The sequence below is a fragment of the Egretta garzetta genome, unplaced genomic scaffold (genome assembly GCF_000687185.1).
Source record: "Egretta garzetta isolate BGI_Z169 unplaced genomic scaffold, ASM68718v1 scaffold107, whole genome shotgun sequence".
In the NCBI taxonomy this organism is placed as follows: domain Eukaryota; kingdom Metazoa; phylum Chordata; class Aves; order Pelecaniformes; family Ardeidae; genus Egretta; species Egretta garzetta.
Genome location: NW_009260399.1, coordinates 3523028 through 3549145, shown reverse-complemented (window position 1 = coordinate 3549145; position 26118 = coordinate 3523028). Strand labels below are relative to the sequence as shown.

Sequence of the window (26118 nt, the reverse complement as noted above, 5' to 3'; positions counted from 1 at the left end):
ACGTAAATTATGTCTGGCTTGCAAAGAGTGGGATAATTGAAGCAATGCTGATTTAAAGCAGTCAAGGACCTGGTCGACTGTTTTTACTATAAACAGATGACAGAATTCTTCTGTTGCTCTGCACCACAAGTCAGCGCTACAACCCCCCTGGGAGTCACTAATTGAATCCTGCTCGTCAGCAGGGCATTAGCTGGCTCTGATGAAGACAGCATGAATTTGTGTGTCCTTCTGAGGAAAGCAAGGGAAGTAAAACTGGGTCCTTCTACTGAAGTTTTAGATGGCAGCATTTAGAAACTTCATCAGTGAAAGAGCATTTAATCCAACTATTTAGTTATACAGAAGGTTAGGGAATGGTTTTAAACTAAAACAGGGTAGAGTTAGACTACATATAAGGAAGACATTCTTATACAAAATGAGGGCAATGAAACACTGGCACAGGTTGCCCAGAGAGGTAGTGGAGGCCCTATCCCTGGAAACATTCAAGGCCAGGTTGGACGGGGCTCTGAGCAACCTGATCTCATTAAAGATGTCCCTGCTCATTGCAGGGTGGTTGAACTAGATGACCTCTAGAGGTCCCTTCCAACCCAAAACATTCTATGATTCTATGATCTCTGAATTTTTTTTTTTTTATATTAAATACTATTCAGGGACTTCATTTTTAAAAGCTTTAGCATGTCTTCAATACACATGGTATTTGTAGCATGTTCTAGTGAGTATTTTCATTGTACTGCAATTCAGCTCATCTGAATTGTTACGTACCTAAGAATAAGTAGCTTAAGCATACAGAAAATTGTTCTGAATTTCCAGGGAAACAAGACAAATTGTACCACCAAGCTCCAAACTATCAGCTGATGGACTGACTAAATACAGCAAGAGGTTAGTACATCCAATGGCCTGTGTGAGACCTAAGTCAGGTACCAAACTACTAAGTAAGGTAACACACAGGTAAATAATTTATGCCTCAATGCTAAACCCTAATGGGGTGACTGAGGACACAAGCACATTTAGCAGGAAAATGGAATCAATCAGTTCTTCGTTTTCTCTTAAATGAAGAAGTACCTCACTTTAGAGAGGTACTAGTGCTAAGAAGAAAGGTACCAAGAATTGGCTGTGTTCATCTGCAGAAGAGCTGTAATACTGACAGACTGACAGGCTGCAGGCCAGGGGCATGTGCAGCCAGCAGTGAACTCATGAGATTCACAATTAGCCAACTAAATAATTTTTCCTCCTATTAAAAAAAAAAAAAAAAAAAAAAGATTTTAGGGGTTTTTATTATCTTTAATCTTCATGTTTGTTTAAATATCCAAAAGGAAAAAAAATCTCCTATTAAACACAGCAAAACTTGAACAGACAGAATTTAATGCAATAAAGGGCTTGTCAGTCACAGAGTCTTTCCCTTAACATGGCTATTTAATTATTCCTGCAATTGATACATTAAATTGATATCCTGCCATAAAACACAGCTGTTTTGGAAATTGAAGTCCTGCTTCTGCATCAGCACAGGAGGACAGGGGGCCTATAGAGAAGATGGGGACAACCTCTGTAGCAAGGCCTGCTGTGACAGGACAAAGGGTAATGGTTTTAAACTAAAGGAGGGTAGATTTAGGTTGGATATAAGGAAGAAATTCTTTACAGTGAGGGTGGTGAAACACCGGAACGGGTTGCCCAGAGAGGTGGTGGAGGCCCCATCCCTGGAAACATTCAAGGCCAGGTTGGATGGGGCTCTGAGCAACCTGATCTCATTAAAGATGTCCCTGCCCATGGCAGGAGGAATGGACTATATGACCTCTAAAGGTCTCTTCCAACCCAAAGCATTCTATGATTCTATGACATCTGAGCTCAGCAGCCCTATGAGCTGGGCAGATCCGGCTGGCAGGCGGCCCCAGTGACACAGCCATGCAGTCACCCGAATGTGGCACCAGCACGTACAGCATCGACAATGTGGCACACCAGAGCCCCGTTTGTGCTTGTCCTTTGAACATGGGGTTACTTTTCTTGTATTTCTAAAGGCTCAAATTTAGCTGGAAAAAATATTGTAATATTTCCATTCACTCCAAACTGCTATAACTGCATTTCCTGAAGGCGTGGTGGACTTAAAAGTTTCTTCCTGAAGTCTTCAACAGAATTGTTTGTGCTATTTCCCAAGAAGAGGATTAAGACGCAGGTCAAACGGACATCAGTTGCTTCTACTGCAGAGCCTGCAAACATCCCCCACCAACGCTGGGTCACAACATCACATGTACCCACGTGGGAAATGACCCCACTGAACCCTAACCAGGCTGCTGGGGGTGGGGGGAAACCTTGTGTGCCGTGTCACTTGTCACCTCCATGGCTGCTGGAGACGCTTGGTGAAATCCACACACATAAGTGTCTGTGAGTCAACGACCTGTCTGTCCTATTTTAAACAACAATTGGAGTTTCTGGGAAGCAGCACTGTGAAACTTTGGGTTAAATCTATTCATACAGTATCCACTCTGCTCTCTGAAGACTCAGCCACTGGCATTTGAATCCTTCGTAACTTCAGTCAACGAAAGACAGAATAGCAGACACCAGAGAAATAAAGCAGCATTTGGGCTAACGGCCTGGCAGCAGAGGCAGCAGCAGTTTCTCAAGTACTTCGGAGACCTCACACATAAGATACCATTAAACACAAAAAGCATTTGAAACAGAGAGGCACGCAGAATTTGCTTTCTTTTTTAATTCTGCTACTTTTTAAGAAGTGGATGGTAAAAAACTAAACTTTTTTTTTCCATCTACAAACTATTAAGTTCGAACGCTTGGCATTCATCTTTCATAATCTAGTTTTTAAACGAAACACAACTTCTTGTAGAAAACATACCTGCAGACAGCACACACAAAACAGTCTGGGTGATAGGTTTTGCCCAGTGCTGAGACCACTTCTCCCTCAATGAATTCATCACAACTGAAGCACCGTGTGCCATAGAGTCTCTGGTAGTCCAAAGTACAGATGTAGTCTCCCTGTCTCACAAAAAATCCTCCTTGAGCCAGGTCACATCCACAAGCTGCAAGAGAGAAAAGGCAGACTCAGAAGGGTGGAAAAGCAAAGCTCGCTCTCTACGATGATGCTGATTTTTCACCTATGATCAGTATGGCTCCTAGTGGAGTGTTTAAGCACTTCAGTATATGGGCTTATGATCACAAAACAGTTGTGCATCTGAAAAACACTACTTTTCAGTATGTTACATCAGTTATGTATTTTGTACCCTAATAGTTTGGGGTACAAATAGTTTAGTTCCATGTAAAAACATTAATCTCAGTGCAGAGGCTGCTAGTACAGAGTTAAGTCTTTAGGAGTTGAGTTCGGGGCCAGCATATACAACACCCATCACATTTAACAGGTTAAAGGAAATATATAAAGGATAAAAACCTTCAAAATCTAAAGCACCAGAGTTACAAAGAAATGTCCCTGAGAGATTACAATTGTCTGACATTTCTCCTGGACACAAAAGTGGTTAAAATACTGCTCCCTCTAAGATACAGTCTGATGCGCATGGCAACTGCTGTAAACCTCCACAAGCTTACAAGATCCTTTTTTTAAGTCAGATCTTATGTCTGCCTGATAAACATCACGCATCAGTTGGAGGGATCTCCAGAATCATCTGCTCCTGGAAAAAGTAGGGGTTTCAATCCTATCTGTCAATTTATATTTTTTAAGCTGTATCAGTAAGAAAAGGTTAAAGTTGATTAACCAAAGGCTTGTGAGACTTTTCAGGGGCTTTCTCCATTACACCAGGGACACAGCTAGGCTGGCATTTTGAGAACATACAAGATGAGAAAGGAGAGATACAACAGTCTGGCTGAAGTTATACAGTAGTAGACAAAGATGTAGAAGATGCTCCTCATCCATATTGACCAGGATCTTTGAAAACAGACTTGAATTGATTTATAAGGAGAACTGGAATTCAAAATGGTGATGCTGCTGCTGTGCTGACTGCTACTGCACTCTAAGTCACACCATCACACTTGTTACTAGGTACTGCTGCTCCCGGGGATGCGCATGTAGGGAAGCCCTTCCAGCAGCAAATGGTGCTTGCGGTCAGACGAGGCTGAACAGACGACGGCGGCAGCGTTGCTCCTCGCATGCAGCACACAGAAGAGTGGGAATGTTGCTTAACAAATTTGGGTCGCACATACAAAACACTGCAGAGCTGCTCAGTGCCTCGGTCCCAAAATAGCAGAGGTACCTAAACTTTTAAAGTTCAAGACTGTTTCTGCTTAGGTACTTGAGAGTCCACCAGCACTTTGGTTTTTAAACATAAAGCCTCCCAGCTCACACCAAAGCCTGTTTGCAATGCCAGAATCAGTCAGCTTGCATCTAAACTACGAGAAATGAGTCCAGCAGGCATGCTCAAGGCACAAAATAACAAATACTCACAGCACAGGAACCCCAAGGAAGATCCTGACCACTCATTCAAAACCACATCCAATCACCTGCCCTTTTTTTATCATCGTTCTTAGTAGTTAAGAGACCGCAGCACAGGAGGCCTGGGCTCAAGTCCCTCTTTAAACCCTGAGTGGGCATTTAAATCCTGATCTTTGTCCCTGGAGATGGCCCCAACCATTAAGTGACAGAAAACCACAATCATGCTGAAACTGTATTAGTATATGACCAAGAACTGAAGAACCACGGGTTAATTAACCTTTCTTGTAAGTCAAAATCATTCCAATTACATTGCATTTGTCATGGACAACAACTATGGAACTATGGATTAGATGATTTATCTTGCAATACATTGTTATGTGCTTTCTCATAGTCTTAACACGTTTGCTTTAATATTCTTCTTTCTCACCCTTGCTCTCATTTTTACTAAGGACATGCTTTTTGAACAGACAAAAAACATGGCACGGTTTGCTGAATTTTATGAGGGTTTTTTTTCAGTCTATATATTTCACTTAGGTATGTACTGGCATCAGAGAAGCCCAAATCAACTATGGATTTAAGATGGTGCTGAGCTGATACTAATGATGCACTAGAGCAGTTCTAAACTGTATCGTACAATGTTTAAACTTGCAGAGTGGATCGCAAGAGAAAAAAGGTAAAGGATATAATTGGCTTTCTGAAGCGAGCAGGGAGAGGTTATGTCCCTACAGAATAGTTCTTTATGCCAGAAGTGGCACATCTTACTGCAGCACACCTGAACAAAGCCACCAAGAACCAATTTGAGCTACAGGGCAGGCACCGACCTATGCATTTTGGTCTGTGCCATCCAAGAGGGACATGGAGCTGGGCTTCCATAACAAGGGAGAGAGGAAGAGTTGATAGCGTACCCACAGATTACCTGCTGTGCACTCACGACTATCACCTGCCAAAATGAGTGATAAGCACAAGCAAAGCTATGTTTTTACTGCTGACATGGGTCCTTAAGGGAGGCCACGTCTCACTGCTGCTCCCGGTGCAGAAGTTCGGGGCAGGTGGGGCTGGCGACAGCCCTGTCACTGGTGTTTGATGGGACCCTGTCTCACCCTGAAGGTATCTGCCTTTCTCTCTGCTGTCACCAAGGTTACATTTACTATGGCTTGTTGTGTATTACTCCAAAGTAGTTTGCTCTAATGCACTTAATCCTGGCTTCTCAGGAAACCCTGCAGTGAAACTGTTTATGCAGAGAGCCAGATAAACAAGATATTTGGACTTCAAAATAAAAGCTGAGCTTGGCTTCATCTACCCAGGCCCCTCTCTGCATTGCCATCACTTCAGCCTCCCTGTACACAAAGAGTGGCTGAATTCAATACAGAGGAACAGAAATTGCTCCATTAAGCACAGGCAAGTGTGAGCAGAGCACGCGTTCATTTGAACAGCAGAATGAAGATTAAGAGTTGTCTCCTACCTAAGCTGTGCTAATACCTGTTACTGTACTTCCCAATGAACATTAATGGATTCAGTCTGGCAGCATAGCAGGTACGCTGCAAGTGAACTCCATGCCTAAGTAACGGGTTCTTCTAGTGCCTTTTGCTACACACCACATTAGGGTGACAGTCAGACAAGAAATTGAGTGGACCATGAGAAGGAAAAGCAATTTCCCAACACACTTGCTCCACAATACAGAGCTATTTCAAGATACATGACTTTCTAGATAAACCAAGTGCTGTAAATCTCACATACCTGTAGCTCTAGAGCAATAGAAAAAGTGAAAAGCATAAGATTATAATTAGGTAATTGGCCAAGGCAGAGATGACAGTGGTTTGTGAAGAAGGGGGAAGCACAGCCTCTGGGACAGCTATTAGTACAGCTGATTAATGATGATGGGAAATGCCAATAGGAATAATGTTCTTGCTACAACAAAGCAGACCCGTGGCAACGAACTGCACTAATGACCCAAAGCCCTGTCAGTGCAGAGGGGGATCCAGATAGAAGGGGAGCTGGATATCTTGAGACACAGAGAAGAGATTTACTTTAAATGCACAAGGTGAAATATCTTCCATTCGAACAAGAGCAACAAAAAAATTTCCCTCATGAGTGGCAGAAGGAAAGACAGACTTGCAAATATTGGCGATCATAGGGCAACTACAAGTCACCAGTTGAAGTAATGAGTAAGGGTGCACTGGGCCAAGCAGGTCCCACAGAGCCAGCTAGCACTAAAGACAGCATTCCTCGAGAGCACACAGGGGAGATCGTGCTCAGTTATTTTCATGAAAGACAGATTCACAGCAGAGCAGGGCTATTGGGATGACATAAAGAATAAAAGCCTATTTTAAGAGACAAGCGGAGCTTGGCTTGTTTAATATAGCAAAAAAACCCCCCAAAACCTAGGAAATGACTAATATCTCAATATACAACTGAGGTTCTAAAAGAGTGAGTTAAAGAAAAGATGGAGAGCTATTTAAACCCAATGAGAATGTTGTCAAAAGAACAAGTGAGGAAACCTTGGCCATGAATAAATAGAGACTGCAAATTAATACAAGCCTTTCTAATGATCACAGGAAAGAGATTGTGGAACAGCATCCCAGTAATAAAGAAAAATATTAAAAAGGGATTATGAGATATGGTTAGAATATTAACTTAAAGAGACTATCTTTTAAAGGATAATGACAGAGAGATCACAAAACCATAAAAAGTATCAAATGTGAAACAAGCTTGGATCAAATGAGAAAAAAATTGGGTTTTCTTTTAAATTTCTTCAGGTTTGAATACCTTAAACACAATACCATCCATAAGATATAAACATCAACATTTGAAATACAGTTCTTCCATTTAATGCTTCTTACTTAATTAAGCAGCTGCCTCTGTCTTCCTCCATAAAATCAGCACTTGGTAAACATTACATTATAACAAATACCTAACAGTTTTATTCTGCTGTTCCCTGATACTGCACAAAATTTCAAGTCCTTGAATTCTACAGTTACAGTGGAAAATGCATGGGAAATAAAGAAAGAAGCTCACTCTTTTTCACTGACAGTATTACTTTCTGTGTAATACAGTAGTAGAAATACACTGACATGTAAATAGGTTATAATATAAATTTATTTGGAACCAATTAGATACTTAACAAATTGAATTGAGACTAGCGGCCAACATGCTAATTCTTCTTTGGAGATTTGATAACCTCTTCCGCTCAGCAAGGCTATTAAATCTCCTGACGTACGTCAGTACGACTACCGATTCAGTTTAGTGCAAGAATATACTTATGGCAGAGGACTGTAATTTTCTTGAATATTTCTTTTTAAAAGTCAGCTGCTGTCACTAAAAACATAACTTGTGAAGATTTTAGCTGAAGCAATCTTACATGTGCCACACTAAAGAAAATGTTTTTTTCATTACAGCTTTTAAATAAAAACAAAGGCTTTTCATGCAGTAACGTTAGGTACACTGTAAAATATTTTGTCAGAGAAAAAAGCTAGCATGAAAAGATTTCAAACAGGCTTAGCCATCACACAAGTTTTTACCTGTATCAGTGATACAGGTTTTTATTGGTTTAGCATTCCAAGAAGTTTCAAAAGTCTTTTGTATCAGCCCTTGATGCCACATTTGGCCCCTTTATCTCAATTCTTGTCAGTGGTCATTAGTTCTTGTCGAGTTCCCTCCAAACTGGTTAGCTATAAGCAAAACTCCTAAGACAGAGTGTCCATTAATGCATTTTTTTTTGGCACAGAAAACTGAGCAGGGTGGGCTTTTGGCCCTTTCTTTCCATTGTTTTGGCATATGCCCATAATAGAGACCATGTATGTGACAGTTCACAGAGGTGCTACCCTCTGCAAAGTCTTTATACTTATTCATGAATGAAGAAAAGTCTAGCTCGTGAGAGAATCCTGGGCACAGGAGGGCATCCCTCCTCTTACCCACCAACTCTGCAGGCTGGGGGAAGTCACAGCTTTTCCAAAAATCCAGATCCTCCTCCCCTGCTCTTCACACATCACTCCATCACCAGCTATGTTCCACCTCCATCACCAGCTATGCTCCACCAGCCACCACTTGAGTCACAAACCCTTGTGTATTCCTGCAGTCTTTGAACCATCTGATAGGATTTAACTCGACACTCAGCTGACCAGGGGAGAACATAGGGATTCCGCTTAAATACTGGCTTGGATATTAAATTTAAAGCTGGGAAGAGTAGCTCTGAAAACAGACCCATTAGCCATCCCTGGGGTGCGATACTGTGCCCCTTGCCCGCTGCTTACACGGACAGAGACGCTGCCTGGCTGAGATGCTCCTGAACACTGCAAAGACAAGGCATCAGGGAAAGGAAAGCTGGAGGAAGTCTAGGGAAGAGAGCACGGCTGAAGGGAACTACCAGATCTTACTTACTCTCCTAGGACAGGAAATCAGCATTGTGCCACCGATCCACTCCTACCCAACACTTGTCATCCAAAATGAGTAACTGGAGGTAGGGTTATTTAAAACCTAGAAACAGTTTCCAACCATTACTGAAGTTCATCTTGGCGAAACAAGAAAAGCACTGCAAACATAGCACTTATGATAATGAAGAGACTAACACTGAGTAACTCAGCTGCTTGTCTTGGTATTACCCTGCATACCAAGGCAATGCCCTATCCTCAACAGTTACGAGCTTCAGGAGTAATTTTAAAGTAGCGAGTAAGTAAGTGCTTGTCTCCTCTTACGGTATTTGGCAGCAAGCCAGTACCCGGATGTGCTATGGGATTTGAGATAGACACCCACACCATTTCTGAGGAGGGTACCTCAGGATGGCTTCTGTCACAGCTCAGTAATTCCACTCATTAAGATGGCTTGCAGTTTCCTGACACCAAAATACTTCACATAGATCTGGGGGGTTCCTCTACTTGCTTAGAAACAGGCTACTTTTTCCCCAGCCCGGTGTCTGTAACAGCACTTGGAGCACTGTCATTCATGCTGTGTGATTTCACAGTCAATCTAACTCCATAATTCTTTATTGCCTACAGCCTATAAAAATAAATAGCAGCAATAGGAATTAATTAATGCACTTTAAACACGTTGCTATCCTGCTATTGTATGTCATCAGTATTCCATTTGCACTGTATGAATATAAAATGCATCTCTATTTTCCTTGCTGGCAAATGAGCCCACTGAAAGTAGATTAATTTTCTGGCTGTGTGCTGGGCCTGAAAATCAGCTGTATCCTGAGAGGCTCGGAGGATGCTACGCTCGCTGTGCTGCCGTACACTACAGCAGCCTGCAACAGTAGAATGCACCGGTCTTCTTGTCATCCAAACAGTGCCATTCTGCTTTCACCCTGCCAGGGTTTGCTTGCAGGCAACTGCATGTATGAAGGCTATTTTTTTTTTCTCCCATTTGATGCCTGATATAAGCAACCAGGTGTGAAACCAACACAGGAGAGAGAGAGGCAGGGACCCTGAAAATAAAAGAAGGGACAAAGACCCATCGTAACAGAGAAAACAAGAAAAAGATCTCTGCTTGCTCAGAGCTAAATAAAAGTTTTCTTCCTCAGCACTGTGGCTTTATGTCCATTTCTAGCATTTTCCTCCATCCCCGAGATGGATGCTGGTGGCTAAGATCCCAAAAATGACATGTAGTACGCTGCTGACATAATTCTCTTTTTGGCAGCTCAACTGCACATCCTCATATACTGTTGATGCAGTCTGGGAGCCCATTCTCTAAAAGCCCATGATTATATCTGGAACATTTCTCCTGGCCACTATGCCTGTGAGAATCACTAGCAGCCACCTGGCAAACTTCCACTGCTACGGCTTTGACTTAACTTCAAACTGAACCGCAATTAATTTGAAGCAGTCTAAGCCTGCTTCCAGAAGATAACTGTGACTGCAATAGTATTTCTGTTGCATGGTCTGGCGTGGATGAGTCCAGGTAAGCGCTTAACAAAGGTTTTGGGGAAGTCTTCCCCAGCTGGAAGTTTGCTGGCCATGCAAAGTCTGCATGGGAACATCATCTCACTTGCCCTCTTGGTCAATTCACACCTGAAACTTCTGTCTATAGGTGAGGCAGCAGCGAGACAAAAGGAACCACGTGATGGTATCTCATCCATATAATCCAATCGCTCTTCCTAGGCAGGAGCGGCCATATCTAAGTCTTTCCAAGCAGATGTCCGTGAAATCAAGAATACTCAAGCCTGTCAGTCACCAGCAGCATTTTAGCTATAATATCTGAAATACTGTCTGCAATCCCAAGGTCTGGAATCTCACCTCACTTTGTTACCATCCAGGGCAAACAAAAGCAGTAGGCAGCACGGGAAAGGCTGGGGCAGACCTGCTGGCCCCTTCCCCAGCTCCCAGCCAGGAACAGCAGGAAGGCAGACAGTTCTGCCAGAGAAAAACCAGAACAATTTACTGGAGTGGGTAAGACCAAGAGAATGGTGGGCTATATCTTACCCATCTTACAACAATTCACCATGCATGTGTAGCATTGATGAAGCTATACAGGATACAGTACACAGCACATCTACACAAGCTCTCAGGCTAGACTGGCCATGACACCCATAAATTCATTTGTGGAGTACACACTTCAGTGCAGGAAAACCCTTATGAGATTCAGAATGCTCTTCTGAGACTGACAAAACATTAACGATGCAGGTGTACTAGTTAAAGTGAAGGAGAGTTTGGGGAATTTCCTATGCACTGTATAACTTGACTCCTGTAATTTATGGGAACTACACATAGAGTAATTTTTTGCATTAGAAGGTGCATTTCCATTTTCCATTTCCCTTCTGGAAAGCAGAATATCCCAGTACCTTAAAGACAGTGTTACTCCCCTATAAAAGCTCTCCTAGAGCGTTAAGATCCTCACAGCACTATGTATGTGGCTGTTCCAAGCTACCGAAACAACCCCAGCAAAACTGGAAAAGTTGCCTCATTTATATTGATTTATTATTTTAAGGAATCAATCTGGTTATTTAAAATTCACATGCATGCTAAAGAGATTTAACACAGTAAAGTGCTTTAATCCATTTTCAACCTAACAGCACCTTAAGCGTTTATGATAAAATACTGCTGTCATTTGCCAGACTAATTGAAACAGTTAGCTTTTTTTTTTCTTTTTTGGAAAAACACGTAAAGCAAGAACCTTAAATATTTTCTGATTTTTCATAATGATGCTCTGGGTGCCAGTTACAGGTTTGCAAATTAAGTGCTTGCTCCGACTATGCACAGATACGGCAGATGGTCTCGTGGGAGGTGGAATAACACCACTGTGGCAGTGATGAATTTTATGCACCAGCTCTCTCTGGGTCTCCATGTAGGCTTCACAGCACCTTAGCATGTCGAAACAGCTAGTAACTACTCCAGCGTGCTGGCAGTATCCCTGCTGTACCCCCACGTGAAAGAGCCCAACACAGACAGACAGTCCCTCTGCAGAAAGGCATTCTTGCACTGACATTTTTTGCGTGGGGAAAAAGTTTACCCTAAGAAGAGAACTTGAGTAATTCCAAAGAATTACAGGCTCTTCACGGGGGTGACGCTACCTCTAATGTGGGCTGAAATGATGTATGCTTAAAACTGCCTTATCTGAATAATAACTTTACTGCCTGCAAAGCTTATGTTTCCATCCAAAACTTTATCTAACGAACATCAGGGATAATTTGAAAATGTATTCGGTTTTGTCCTGATTCTACTTTAATTTCAACCAGGGGCAGTTTTACTACTCTCCATTTATTTGGTGTCTTTGCCTAAATCTACCTCAACATTCCCAGCACTGTTAAGCACCTCTCCCAGGTGGCTCTTCCCAGTGAGGAACCAGCCCTCTGCAATGCAAACATCTTCTGCATGTGGCCGTATCTGTAGCTGGGATCATCCCCAGACATTTCAGCAATTGCTTCTTTGAAAATCCTACCCGTGCTTTTGATGAGCTCTTAACTTTCTAGCATACCTTCTCAGTCTTTGGACTAGAACAATATAAACAGGGAGAAAAGCAAGGCAATGAAAAGATGAAAGAAAACTGTACTTGTCTATTAGTAAGGAAGTAAAGCAGGGGTACTATGTAAAATCCTGGGTATAAAGACTAGAGTAAGCACCTATAGCTTTACTATGCCCTAAACACCTAAAACCCCAGAAACTTCATGTCTTTCAATGAGATAAATCAAATTGGAAACCAGAAATAACAGAAGCTTGGCTTCCTGTGGTGGACAGATAGATAATCTTTATTGAAACTTTAGGAAGATACTCCTTTACCAATACTCTTAACTGCGATTTCTCCCCTGTCCCTTTCCCACATTTTACTAATATTATGTAAATTCGTGAAAGATACTCTTAAAAAAATTCACGAGGGGTTACAGAAAGTTCTTCATGAATCCAAAGAAAGGTTGCAACTAATAAGGATATGATCAGAAAAATGAACAATTACTTCGTGACTGTGACAGCTCACTGATGAATTTTTTTTCCACACTTTAATTATTGAGTTGCTTTTAGAAAGTTAGTGATCAATGATTTTTATAGTTTAAGTTTAAAAACCTCAAATCCACAACACAGAGCCATCGGCCGCTGCATTGCACAGGCAGAAGTGATTATAATTGTCATTATTATTATCATTATTTCAATGAAATAAAATATGAAGCTAATGTGACAGTGGTAAGTCAGCCCCAAACCCACCATATCGTCCAAGCCAGACTCCGAGTACTGCATCGAAAGCACAGTTTTTCCTATTATACCAAGTTAATATGATCTGGGACTGCAAAGTCCTGAAGTACTTGGGAAGCGACGGGAACGTTGCTGAGAGCACCTGATGAACAAGAGCCCCTGCGCTGCATCCCCAGTGCCTAAGATACCACACGTGCCATCAACCCCGACCGCCTGGCCAAAAGCTGGGACTCAGGAATCTTACTAGTGAGCTTCCCGTAAACGACTCCCATTCCGAAATGTGAAACCCCACAGCTATGTTCAAACGCGAGTCACTCGGATCACACAGCGTAGCTTTTAACATATTTATATCCTAGCAGATGCTTTCGATCTAACAAACAAATCACTCCTATTACCAAGTTACGTGTTTTTTTTAACCTTTTCACTGAATATTCTGTGCTAGCCCTTCCTGTTAACATGGCTTCACAATAAATGATATAACTCTGGGTTGTGCTGTATGTTGTACTGAAAAATGATATAAAAGTGATATGTCCAGCCCAGGGCTTTTTCACAATTCCCAGGAAACTGTAGTGCCACAAGAATCAGAACTGCTGGCCCACAGAAACATATACCCAACTCTAGCTGAGGATGTGGTATGGTCTAGTGGGTTAATTAAACAAATAGAGGAAAATTCATGAGGGGAAAAAAAAACCCACTTGGAACTGCTAGCCATGTCAGCAAGGAAGACTGCATGTGTTGCATCCATAGCAAGACAGCAATCCAGGGAATTTTGACTGGGGTAAACCAAGACAGGCACATAGGCAGCAAAGCTGCTGTAGCACAATGGTCTTGTTTTTACATCTGTGGGTTGGACTGCAAGCTTACTTCATTTCATCAAACCAGTAAAGGACAAAGATATGAGTTACGGTTCTTCTCACATATGACTAGTCTTGTACAAAGAACAGCTCTTTGCAGGATTGCATGGATTTTTCCATGCAAAAAAAAAAAGGCTGCAGGACTTTTGAACACAAATAGATTTGCAAACATGCTATGGATTGTCCATTATTTGGTCTGCTAGAGTGACTATATAAAATACTGCAAACTTTATCTTCTCATTTATATAAAGCTATAGTAATCAAAATATCCAGACCCCCTAGAAACATTAGGCTTTGATTCACGCTTCCAATATTTCCTAACTACTGTATTTGACATAGGTTACTGCTATTTTGGAAATGTCGGGATGCGATTACATCACAGAAAAAGAAATACTTGACAAACACTCCTAAACCAATGTAATTTCTGTCTTTATGAAAGATCAAAGAGGCTCTCCAGGATAATACAGTTGCAGCACCTACATCGCTCATATCTACAATTCTACATTAGTCTGTGTCTCTACCGTCTCACTGAATTAGGCCCTTGTAATTGAACTCCAAGTGAGTAGTGGCCTAATACCATGCCCCATATAAGAAGCAGTCCTGACCTGACAGCCAGCCTTGGAATGAACCAGACAACACAACTGGTTTTAATTCGATAGCCTGACTCATCCATATTTTATCACCCTTTGTTATTTTCCTTCGTGCTTTCATTACAGCAGTAAGAAATAAGAAGAGAATTTGCAAATGTGGGAACCGAAGCCCTTGAAGTCTAATGAATAAAATGTTTGCCTTATTGTTTCAAAGGCATCTACTTCTATTACAACTGCATTTTTATTAAACCAGATTAAAACGGGAGATATTTTAAGGTAAAGACTGAGTTAAAATTTGAAGTGAGACTAGATGGCATGTTCCTTACAGCCTTTTCCTAGCAGATTAGATCTGCACTTTAATAAAAAATAATATAAATGAATAGATACAAGTATAAACTGTATTTATAATGCCTATTTATCTCCATAAGTCCTATTAAACTTTGATACTGAGCAAAACTAGCCAATGTTCACAGTATTGCTATTAAAATTTTTAATCTGAATGTGTATCTTAATCTTGAATAATAAGAATTATGAGATTTTAAAAACTTTTCTTAGAATCCTTTAGAATCACTATCTGGGGAACATAAGGAGAACTGGATGGGAATGAGTGACCTTACGCTAACTTTCCTTGGTTATATAATTCAATTTAAATACTAAAAGCAGCTACATACATGCTGTTACCATTCTGAAACTCACAGTCCCCATAAGAATAACCAGACGGCAGTATGGCAATACACAAAACTATCTTTCTACACTAAAAAAAAAAATGAAATGGTTAAACAGCTCTGCCCCCCTGAAACCTCATAATTTACCCAACGCTATCAAAGAAATTTATTCACATTTCACATGTATTCAAAAAGGTAACTGTGACTTCTTCCAGTGTCATATCATCTGTCACTGACCAAGTCACTCAACAGACCTCAAATAGCTCCAGACACCCTCTCAAGACATGGTCATTTGTCCTTCTTCATGGGCTCTTTGTCAGCGTGTGGTCTCCACCATCACACATCTGTAAATACTGTGAGAAGGAACATAATTTTCTGCAGTTCTAGAAATATCTAAGGTTTTCTGATGAAGGCTATGAGGTGGTTTAACACAGAGGCATCAGCCTAGGCAGGCAGGCAGCTTAGCAGGGCGATGCAGCCGGCCCACACGTGGGATTATCTGTCCCGGGACTGTCCTTGCAGCTGCGCCGGCCACTGGACACGCTGCCTCTTTCAAGGTGCTATCTTTGGCGGATGAGGCGAGAGGGGCAAAACTGCATTGCTAAGTACTGGCAAAATAAATGCACCGCAGGGTGGAGTCAGCCATAAGGTAACTATATTCCCAGGACTGTCACCCTGCCCATGCACAACAGCCCAGCAGCATGACAAGAAAAGGGGTTGAGAAAAGGGGGCATGACACGAGCGTCTCCTCCAAGGCTGAAAAGAGGTCAGTGGTCAACTGACCAGGAGAACTGAATACCATTTTTTTTCCTAAATCCTAACACATTAACTATATTTTTTCATCCTTTGATTTGAGCATATGATTAAAAATCCAAATTACATTTGCCTAACCTGATTTTTTTTTCCCCCCTTTCTGTTAGCTAGGGAAATGTATGTTCAGTGCTCAGTTCTATTCCTAAGCTCTTCTCACATAACAACGTGGTAAATCCACACTAGAAAGCAACTTATGCTTCTTAAGTAACAAAGAAAACCCAGAAACAAAACAAAAACAGATACCAGAAGGATGCCAGTAAAATGACAGAAACCCATGAAAAGTGATAAAAGGAATTATGGCATTTAAATAATGAGGGGAAAAAAAAAACCCCAACCATGTGTGCAAACTTAGCACTTCACAAAATGATTAGTGAGGAGGAATAGAAGTTCTCCAAGAGCCCTGACACCAAGCAGCAGTTTAACCACGCGTCCCTGACACTACCTCCCATGCCAGCTGAGTCTGATGGGTGGCTGACAGATGCCACCCTGCTTCTGCCGTGTTAACAGAGGGATTTTTTTACTCATTTTATCCAAGATTTGCCTGAAGTGAACGAACTCCTTATCTCTTACAGACAGGTAGGAGTAATACAGCTTCTACAGTACATTCATCATCATCTTCTGCATGAAGGTACATGGGAAAAAAAGCCTCCACACTGCCTAAATTTGAGATCAGTGCATAGTTTCAGAATCCCCTTGCTGCATTTGTGGATGACCTGGCAACCTCTAAAAGGAGATGCTCTATGAAATGAAAACGTGGATGCATAATTGTGTCTCGTTCCTTCCACAGGACTTGTCAATGTTTTCTCATAGCACATCTGTCTAAAAGGGGGCTTGGATTTCACCAAGATAATTATATGGAGCACATACTGAGATGTCATGCAGGAGACAAGACTCTCGAATAACAAATCAACCGCGCTCGCTCTGAGTTATGTCTGAAAAACTGATTTGATAATAAAATTTGCCATAAGAACAGGTGACTTTAAAAGAGTTTGAAAGATGTATGTATGGGCTGTGTTCTGCCTTATATACCATTCTGGTTCTGAATAGGTGACCAAAATATTTTTAATATTCATGATAGTGCACTATGCATATTTCTCTTGCTGTGTAATTTTGCAAAGAACACAATTATTGAGCTGAACATTTAACCCTGGCTACCTAACTCATTAGAGATTGACTCAGGTATTGAATCTGAATACTTAATCCCACAGGATTTATAAAAATATCAGTGTAGCTGACAGATAACGACAGTTTTCCTTCTGATAGTTTCCTCTAAACAGAAATGGAAATAGTCACATTAACACAGCTGGGACCAGAGCCATGCCATGTTTCCAGGCTGTGCTACAAGGACTAATAAATGTCATTTGAAGCACTGCTTAATAATGAAGCAAGCAGGTTGTCCAGTAAACATTAGTTAACATTCACTCATTTGTACATTTAAAACAAATCAGATCTTTGCAACTTCCAGAAAATCTGTCAAACAGCCAAGGATCTACAGAAGGGGCGTTGTATCAGTTAATTCCTTGTTTCCTTGACCATCCTTCTGCCATTCACGATGGGTCTATATTAGATCACAGCCAGGTACCAACCTGGAGCAAACCAAGTAGTTCCCCCCAAAAAATGGAAAAGCACAGAGGGTCACACTGGGATTCCAACATCACCATCCAGCACGAGAGTCTGAACAGATGTGGCCGTGGCCCACCCCATGGCATGCATTAGAAAGCTGGGAGAGGGATACCCTCCAAATTTCTTCGTAAATGTTAATTCTCTCCTAACCCTCACCGTGTTTTACTACCAGTTTTCCCAACCTGTTATTCTTCAGGTCCCAACTCTATAGTAAACTCCAATTGTTTATATCCATTCAAAACATACATCACTTTTAGGATTTAGGATGTTTATAATCTTACGGTAGGCAGTCACAGAGTTTCCAGTAAATCCTTTCAGGCATGGACTGCGTTGTAAAATATGTTTGTCAAGTTTCCAAGACCATGAAGTCACACAGCCAGTGCTAATGCCCTACTCATGGGAGCAGCCATCATGAACACTTACCTTTGCAAACAAAGCACTTAATATGGAAATATTTGTTCTGAACTCTCAAAACTTCTCCTTTACATGGGTTTCCACAGTTATTGCAGAGAATTGCAGTAGTTGATGGCTTCTCCAGCTGGCTATGCACAGCCTGGGGTTGTGAAACTGCAAGGGAAAACAAAAAGTAGAGCATTTTAAAGGCCATCAGATGCATCTTCTGTAATACCTACAAACAACGACAATTAATACCCGGGACAAAACAGGCCAAGCAGATAAACCAGTTTTAACTTCTGGTATTGACCAGCACAGAAGAAAAGATCTGCTAAAGGAGCTGAGCCAAGCTTCTCATTTCATAACTTTCAAAGCTCACACCTGCAAACATTTCAAAACGATAATTTCAAGATACTAGGTTTATCTAGGTTAGTAAAACATTAAGTGAATTAAAAATTTGCTGCCATCTTGTGATGTACATCAGAAACTGCATTTATTGGGCTGCTGCTAATAACAATATAAATTGGCATCCCAATGTGTTATGTGGAACAGGTGAGATATGACCTTATTCTTGCAATTCTGCTACAGTACTTGCATGAATTTTTTATCTCAGTGTACTTAGGAGTCTGGAGAGAAAACATCAAGGCAGTTAATTATAAAGGGGCTGTACTACAGCTCAATAGACTTGGCTTTTTTCCTAGGTGAAGAAGAACTAAAAACAGGAAAATATCAAGCATTTTAAGTAAATTACACACTCAGTGACATTCTTCTTCTTTAGTATAGCATGCTTATTCTAAGGTTGGATTGCTTATTTCAAAGTGATTGAATTTTTAAAAATTTTAGCTTCAGAATAAACTTACCAACCAACCAGTCAAGATAGACTACTGAGTTGTGAGAGGTTGCTCTAAGTATAAATGGGAGTCAGATGTGTTTCCCTTAAGAGTTGTGTTGAGGGATAATGCCACTGCTGTGTAACCCTTTTCTTTCATCGGCATTCAAAAAAAAATTGGGAAGTAATTTTTTGTCTGAGACTGCTGCAACACAATTAATCAATTTATAAGAGGCTAGATTAAACTCAGATTGGCAGAGATCTGCAGTTTCTGTTCCTACTGTAATATCAGAGTTGCTATTTCAGAAAAAAAGGCTTCTGAAAGAAAAAAAGATGGGAAAAACCCACAAAATTGTTTTTAATTAAAAAAAAAAAAAAGTCACGCCTATACCTTCACCATAGGTAAGGATGATATAGAGAGGCAGTGATGGTACCGTCACAATGAACACATATGATAACAGACAATACCAAAATCAGTAAGTGAGCATCACCCAGCTTTTATTCTCTAATATCTGACCTTGCTGCTCTTCCTCCTCCATTCTCACCTCATCCCCACTGCTGGCACCTTGTGGTGATGCCTAAAAGGCCTTTCCACATCCACTGACTTTAAGGAGTCAGTATTTCAGTGAGATGCTGAGCCTCCCACCTAGTCTTTGGGGGGGTTTCTCTGCAAGTTTTGCCCAAACTGGCACTTTCTACTCCTGTAAGTAAAGTGTTTGGGGTTCTTTCCCAAGGAGATACAAGGGACCGAGCTGCCCATAGCATTTTTCACCACCCATTAGTATTCTGCATTGTCTGCTGAAATTGCACATTCTGGGATTGTCAAAAAGTCCTGCTCAAGGCAACATGAACTCTGGAGCTATTACTGAAGCCCTGGCTGTAATTAAGTACGTCTCCAATAAAACCAACACAGCATGACAGGCAATTAGAAGTTTATAGAAAGGCAGATGCCCAAATTTACACAGGGCAAGCAATGCACACGGTCCAAGAGAATATGAACATCTGCCTTATTCCTCCAAAAGAAAACAGAGGGAACTCTGAACTTTGCAATACTTAACTTTTGACATCAGAATTTAGCTTTATTGTAACCTGCCCAAAACAAACTACCCACCCTGAAAAAAAATTCAGCCCTGTAAGAAAATGAAACAAAGTATTTTCCCAAGTTACTTAGTAAAGTAGCTGCTAAAAGTTTTAACTATGGATAAAGAAGGTTTGCTTTCTCCAAAATTACTAAGCAGCACCAAATTTGTAGCATTTAATTAATGGAAGACTTGACTTAAAGGGAGCTGACCACACCCAGAGCATTTTGGCGTAAAAAGTTACATTTGAAATGCAAAATTCGGATTGGAACAGTTAAACATTTGACTTTCTTTTCATGTTGGACTCTCCTCATGGCTGCAGCTTTCTGAGCAGCATCTCTCCAGCGGCAGCAGTGCCTGGCCGGTGCGGAGGCACATGGATGGCTGCGATCTCGTGCCATGGAGGGCCCGTGGGCAGGGCAGTAACCTGGCCAAGGAGCACCCCTGCCGCAGCGCAGAGCACACGCTGGAGGGACCCAGACGCACGGCCAGAGAGCCCCAAGGGCAGCCCTCCAAGCCAAACATACCCCCTTTCCCTAAAGTGAAAATATTGTCACATTTCCAGGAAAACTTCATTTTTTTTGTTTGTTTTCTTGCACCCGGGAGTTCAATGCTGCACTTGTTGCAAAGCAGCAGAAAATTGAGAGTTGTTGCAAATTTGTTTTGTGAATTGTGAAACAATTGTGAAAACTGTTGCAAACTGAAAGATGTTGCAAAGTGATGGAGAACAGGAAGTTTTGCTTTCCACCTTGCATGCGGTGCTCAGCATCCAGAGCTACAGGGCAGGACCATTTAGTGCATTTGCTTCTCTTCAGGTCTCTGGATCAAGATTCAGAATTTAAAAAAAAAACAAAACAAAACAAAAAAAAAACCCAAAAAAACCAAAAAAACCAAAAAAACCAAAAAAACCAAAACCCCAACTCAGCTATAAAATAAAATAAAAAGGAAAAGATGTGGTATTTCTGTTGGAATTCTTCCATTAGTCTTGAAGTAACATAAATCATATTTAAAATATGCATGGTAGACAGATGAATAATTATTTTGCTTTCCTCTCAGTTCAGAACTAAGCTAATCAATATTTCACACAACCCCCCAGTGGGAATACAGTGCCTTTGGGCTCATTATAAAACCGTGCTTCTGAAGACAGTTTTAAATACGTATTCATTCATCTAGCACAACAAAATGATGTAATTAATGATATATTAGTTTAATATTGAATATTTTAAAATATAGTGTGCTTTATATTGAAATTGTAACTACTGACACAATTTTTGGCAAACTAACTATATTAGTTAGCTTAAAAATTTAACTTATGTTTCAAATCACTTTTAAGGAAATACATTTACATGGCAATTTTCAGCATTCTGCTTTTGTGCCTTTATGTAGCAAAATCAGTCTTTGAAGTGGCAGAAGATACAATCGACATATTTGATGAGCGAAATAGTGAATTACTGACCGAATGTAATGATCTGAGGCTACTCATAACTGACTAAAGAGCTCATTAAAAACTAAATGCTTGCATTATACCCTGATCTGCAGAATTTAATGAAATGAGAAATTTCCTTCTTAACTATAAATGACTTTTTTCTGAACAGAAATACAAATGAATGCCTGATCCTCCAAACTTCCCCTTTTCCCAGACTGCATTTTGCTCTACCAGAGGTATCTTCACCAATTCTTAAACCCTAAAAAGATCTGACTGCACATACTTTTTGACAAGGACAAAAACTGTCAAGAAAGGAACCAGCATACACTTTCCCTGGCACTTCATCAGCATACAAGACCTGTCTGCTGGGGACACCGCTGCCAATAATCTTGCCGAATGTCCAGTGCTTACGTATTTCTGGTGTCTCAACTTCTCCCCAACAGGCTACGCAGCACACAATTCTGTAGTTCTGGATAAAGTAAAACTTACTGAATTAGCGATTGTTTGTTAAACAAATTGCCAAATAAGATATATTCCTCAGATTTACTTCTATACTGCTTGCTCGAGACATACGCACTCCCTGTAAGTACTGTGGGGAAGAGAGGACAGTGGTATCACTTGTTACCAACCTTACGGCAACTGCAAAATGATGTTTTCAGTGTGCTTAGAACTTTGGCAAACTTCAACTGTTTATATTAACATTCTTCATGTTTGGTGCTCCTGAGCTCATTTCTTTAGGGAAAACTTCAGACAAACTGCTTAAGTTTTTTATAAAGGTGGAAAAAAAGGACAACATAAAATATATCTGTTTTCAATGTTAAAAAGAAAACATAGCACCTTGCTTTTGGAAGTACTTTGGAGGAAAGGCTGAAGCCTGACAGAGATGGACTTTGTGAAAGGTACACTGGATCCACAAAAATCCACAATATCTGGTCAGAAGAATCTCCCTTTGAATAAATACAGCTCCTTTGTCAGTGCTAGACTAAGAAGGATTTAACAGCAGTGGGGACCAGGATGAGGTGCCAGGGTTGAGGATGAGAGTTGGCTGAGACAAGAGTGTTTTGGAAACAGCACAAGACAAGCTGATAGTGGTGGCAGAAGGGAGAAGATTTGCGAGTCCCTGGTCACGCTCCACTCCAGAGCCTGGGACAGAAAATGTCACCGTGCTCTCATCGTCTTCTATCCGTTACAAGGAAACTGCTGAGGGAAATCAAACCCTTGGCACAGGATCCTGTCTAGGACCAGTCCACACACAGAGGATGACAAACCCCTTTGCTATCAGGCTTCGGGTAGCCAAATGAGAAAAATCTTTACAATAGATGACAGACCTGATGAAGAAACATATGGCCAGAAACTGCAGAATTCAATACAGTCCTAATGCTTCTTCCAGTTTGGTGCCTTTTCATTTAACTTAGCATAAAGACCCATAGAAGCCACTACTGAGCTTAGAAATCAAGTACTGAAAAGCTAAGAAGTCTCATGCTTAAGAATATACATTCAATCTTGGATCAAACCTCAGATACAAATCTTAAAGACTTTGACCTGCTTTATTCAATATATGGACACAAAAAAAGGCCACATATCCCATTTACTCCACATTATCTAACCCTGTTCCAAAAACCCAGCTTATTAGATTTACTACTCTTGGTGATTACAGAAGCCTGAAATGACAAAGGGCCAAATGACACAATTTAATATTAGAATCACAGAATCCTAGAAGGGATCCAGTTCCACCCCCTCTACCATGGGCAGGGACACCTTCCCCTAGACCAGGTTACTCAAAGCCCCATCCAACCTGGCCTTGGACACTTCAGGGATGGGGCATCTGCAACTTCTCTGGGGAACCTTTTCCAGTACCTCACCACGTTCCAGGAAAGATTTTCTTCCTTATATCTAATCTAAGTCTACCCTCTTTCAGTTTAAAACCATTACCCCTTGTCCTATCACTACACTCCCTGATCAAGAGCCCCCCCATCTTTCTTGTAGGCCCCTTTCAGGTACTGGAAGGCTGCTCCCAAGGTCTCCCTGGAGTCTTTTCCTCTCCAGGCTGAACAACCCCAACTCCTTCAGCCCATCCTCATACAGGAGGTGCTCCAGCCCCCGATCACCTTTGTGGCCTCCTCTGGACCTGCTCAAGCAGGTCCATGTCTGTCTTATGCTGGGGGCCCCCAGAGCTGACAGACGCTTTTTGTTCTGTGATATTTCATATGGGCATTTTAGAGAGTACTGTGAAGTAAACTAAGGTGTAATCTGAATGGATAGACAACATTTATGTGAATAAATATTTTATTCCTAAATAATAAGTTTTTGTAATCCCCCCAATTACCTCTCAATCGAGGGAAAGTGCTAATTCCTCACCAAGATTCCTGGATGGATAGTGCAGAACCAGAGCCTAAAGACAATGGTAAAAGGAAAACCAAAGGGGTTGGGAGAGTGGGGATGTGTGTGTCCCCTCCCCTGTTTTTCTTGTGTTTTGGGTTTTTTATCCTGTTCTTGAGGTTGGGTTAAAAAAGTGCAAGCCTTTCATTTCAGGCTTATACAAATATAACATCATTTGCCTTCAACAGCAAACCTCCATCAGCAGGACAGCGACATCAATTTTCTTTAGCAACTATCAGCACTAATGGCTCCTCTATAAATTCACCAGGAACAACCCTCTTCACAACCCATTGCATTCACTTCATGAGGTGGAAACATTTTGTTTGAGCGAAAAGATATTAATAGCTAAATTTACCAATATTAGCTATTTAGTTCATAAAAATATTCAGTTTTTTCAAGAAAAACACAGGCCACATTCCAACTCTGAACCAAAAATGCACAGCTCTGATAGCGGATATTATTCTGCATGAAGGAATTAGCAGAAAATTATCTCTGTGTTGACGCTGAAACCTTTCATCTCTATAGCTAGAGGTGGTGACTGAAAATCAAACTAAACAAATCTGAGACCCAAGTGCCACGTGCTCACTAAGTATTTGAGACCCAGGACAAAGTATTGATTGCTGAAATGCTGTAGGAAGCGCTTTGGGGAGGGTGTGGTTCACAGCAGCCCCGAGGGGAATTACATTTGCAATCTTCTCTGAGCAGGATTAAAGGAGAAGCAGATGAGAGCAGCAGCATCTGACCGGAATTAGAGATTGGAGTTCAAGTTGTTTTTTTGCCAAACCCTTCTTGTGTCGCCTCAGTCAAAACACTCAGGGCTGGATTTAAAAACACCCAGATGAAAGCAAAGGAAACAAGCATTTGAGTGCCTCTAAATATCCTGTGAAGCATTATTCCTGGTTTGAAGTGCCTAAAGCTGGCCCCTGCTCCCTCCCTGCCTTGTGTCTGTGTGTAAAATACATTGGCTAGGAGTTCTTCCAGTGCTGGCATGGGGGTAAGGATAATGTAACACCGTCCTAAGTAATACGGTAATACGTACAGTGTTCAGAGAACTACTTGGGTGGGAGCCATAAATTTACTTTAGATAAGGGGCTTTGCTTTCTTTTCTTTTTCCTAAGAACTGGTGATTTCTTATGGAGCGTTGCAGGGGCCTGAGACCTCAATGGCCCTTTCCACCGAAAGGATGAGAAAAAAGGGGGATTGTGAAGCAAGCCTTCCCCATCCATCCTTCCAACCGCGCTCGGTAGCAGGGAAGAGTGATTCCCTAGCCCCCGCCCTGCCCAGCCATGCACCCCCGTGGTCCAGGAGGCAGGAGGGAGCACACGTGCCCGAATGGACAGGCACCAAACCTGTCTGAGCAGCAAACGTGTTAGAAACAGATGTTCTGCCACAGCATGTGAAGTATCTAGTGGTAACCTGTTTTACCATATTTCTCAATTAGCATCTTGTGTTAAGTTAGCATCTTGTGTTAAAAGCAGTTTCAAACATGTTTGCGTGCTTTATGGCGCCTTGTCATTATAACACAATACCTTTTTCTTCCATACATCTCACAACAAAGGAGAAGATCACAAGGATAAAGGGAAAGCTGAAGAAGTTTTGCCTTGCATGTCCACATCACGTAGTCCCTCGAGCCCTCCAGCTGGCATGCAGAGGGCTGAACTGTCCCCATACCAGCGCACACATCCCCAAAGGGGATTTTCTGCACCGAGAGCATCCAAGCTGCTCCCCTAAAAACGCTCACTGCTTTTTCCAAGACCTCTGCTGTGGCTCCTACAGCAAAGCACAGTTACTGCTTCCCTCTTTAGTTCCTATATCATCAGACAGGCAATTCAGCAAATTCAATAAATCTTTATGTCAATAGGTCTCTATTTAATTGAATTCATTAACATAGTCCCAAAATACAAAGTAACACGGTTCAAGAATCACATTCCTCTTTGAGATGTATACCTGCTTCTGCTACTTATAAACCACAGCTTGTACAGTGTCTTTCCACTGGCACTGAGAAAAAGACTGCACGCCTTTTCCAGCATTTCCTATGGATCACAATCAAACCAGAAACCTATACAGGACCGTGGGCAGACAGCACGACTGCAGCAACCTCTGCTTTTACTGCTAATCACAGAGTTTAGGGGGGCAGAGAGGAGGGAGAGGTGTTATCCAGGAGAATGCAAATACAGCCATGCACCAGACGCAGCACAGCACAAGTACTCAGCACACAAGAGCTCCAAATCTCACCACATGCAAAATTCCTGTCACATAAACAAGCCTAACCTCCTGCCCTCATCATTACAATAAAATATTTACCAAATCCAAAGACTGGTAGTAAAAATCTCTTCTGAACTGTAATTGCAGCAATGTAAAGGCTACTTTTGTGGGTGTTTAGCAATATTACACTGCGAAAGGAGATAGGAACAGCACTCCAATATATCTATACAAAGCAATGGGCATTTTTTTTTTCATTACAAGCT

General features: G+C 41.4%; 1 protein-coding gene across 1 annotated transcript in view; it reads right to left on the bottom strand.

Annotated features, from left to right (window-relative positions):
- ABLIM2 (actin binding LIM protein family member 2) overlaps nt 1–26118 on the bottom strand; it is a 135137-nt gene that overhangs the window by 87815 nt on the left and 21204 nt on the right. The window contains exons 4-5 of the mRNA XM_035898651.1: nt 17968–18172; nt 2840–3023 (exon numbers count right to left, since the gene is read on the bottom strand). Coding sequence (XP_035754544.1) covers nt 2840–3023; nt 17968–18172 — 389 coding nt within the window. The remainder of the gene's footprint in view (nt 1–2839; nt 3024–17967; nt 18173–26118) is intronic.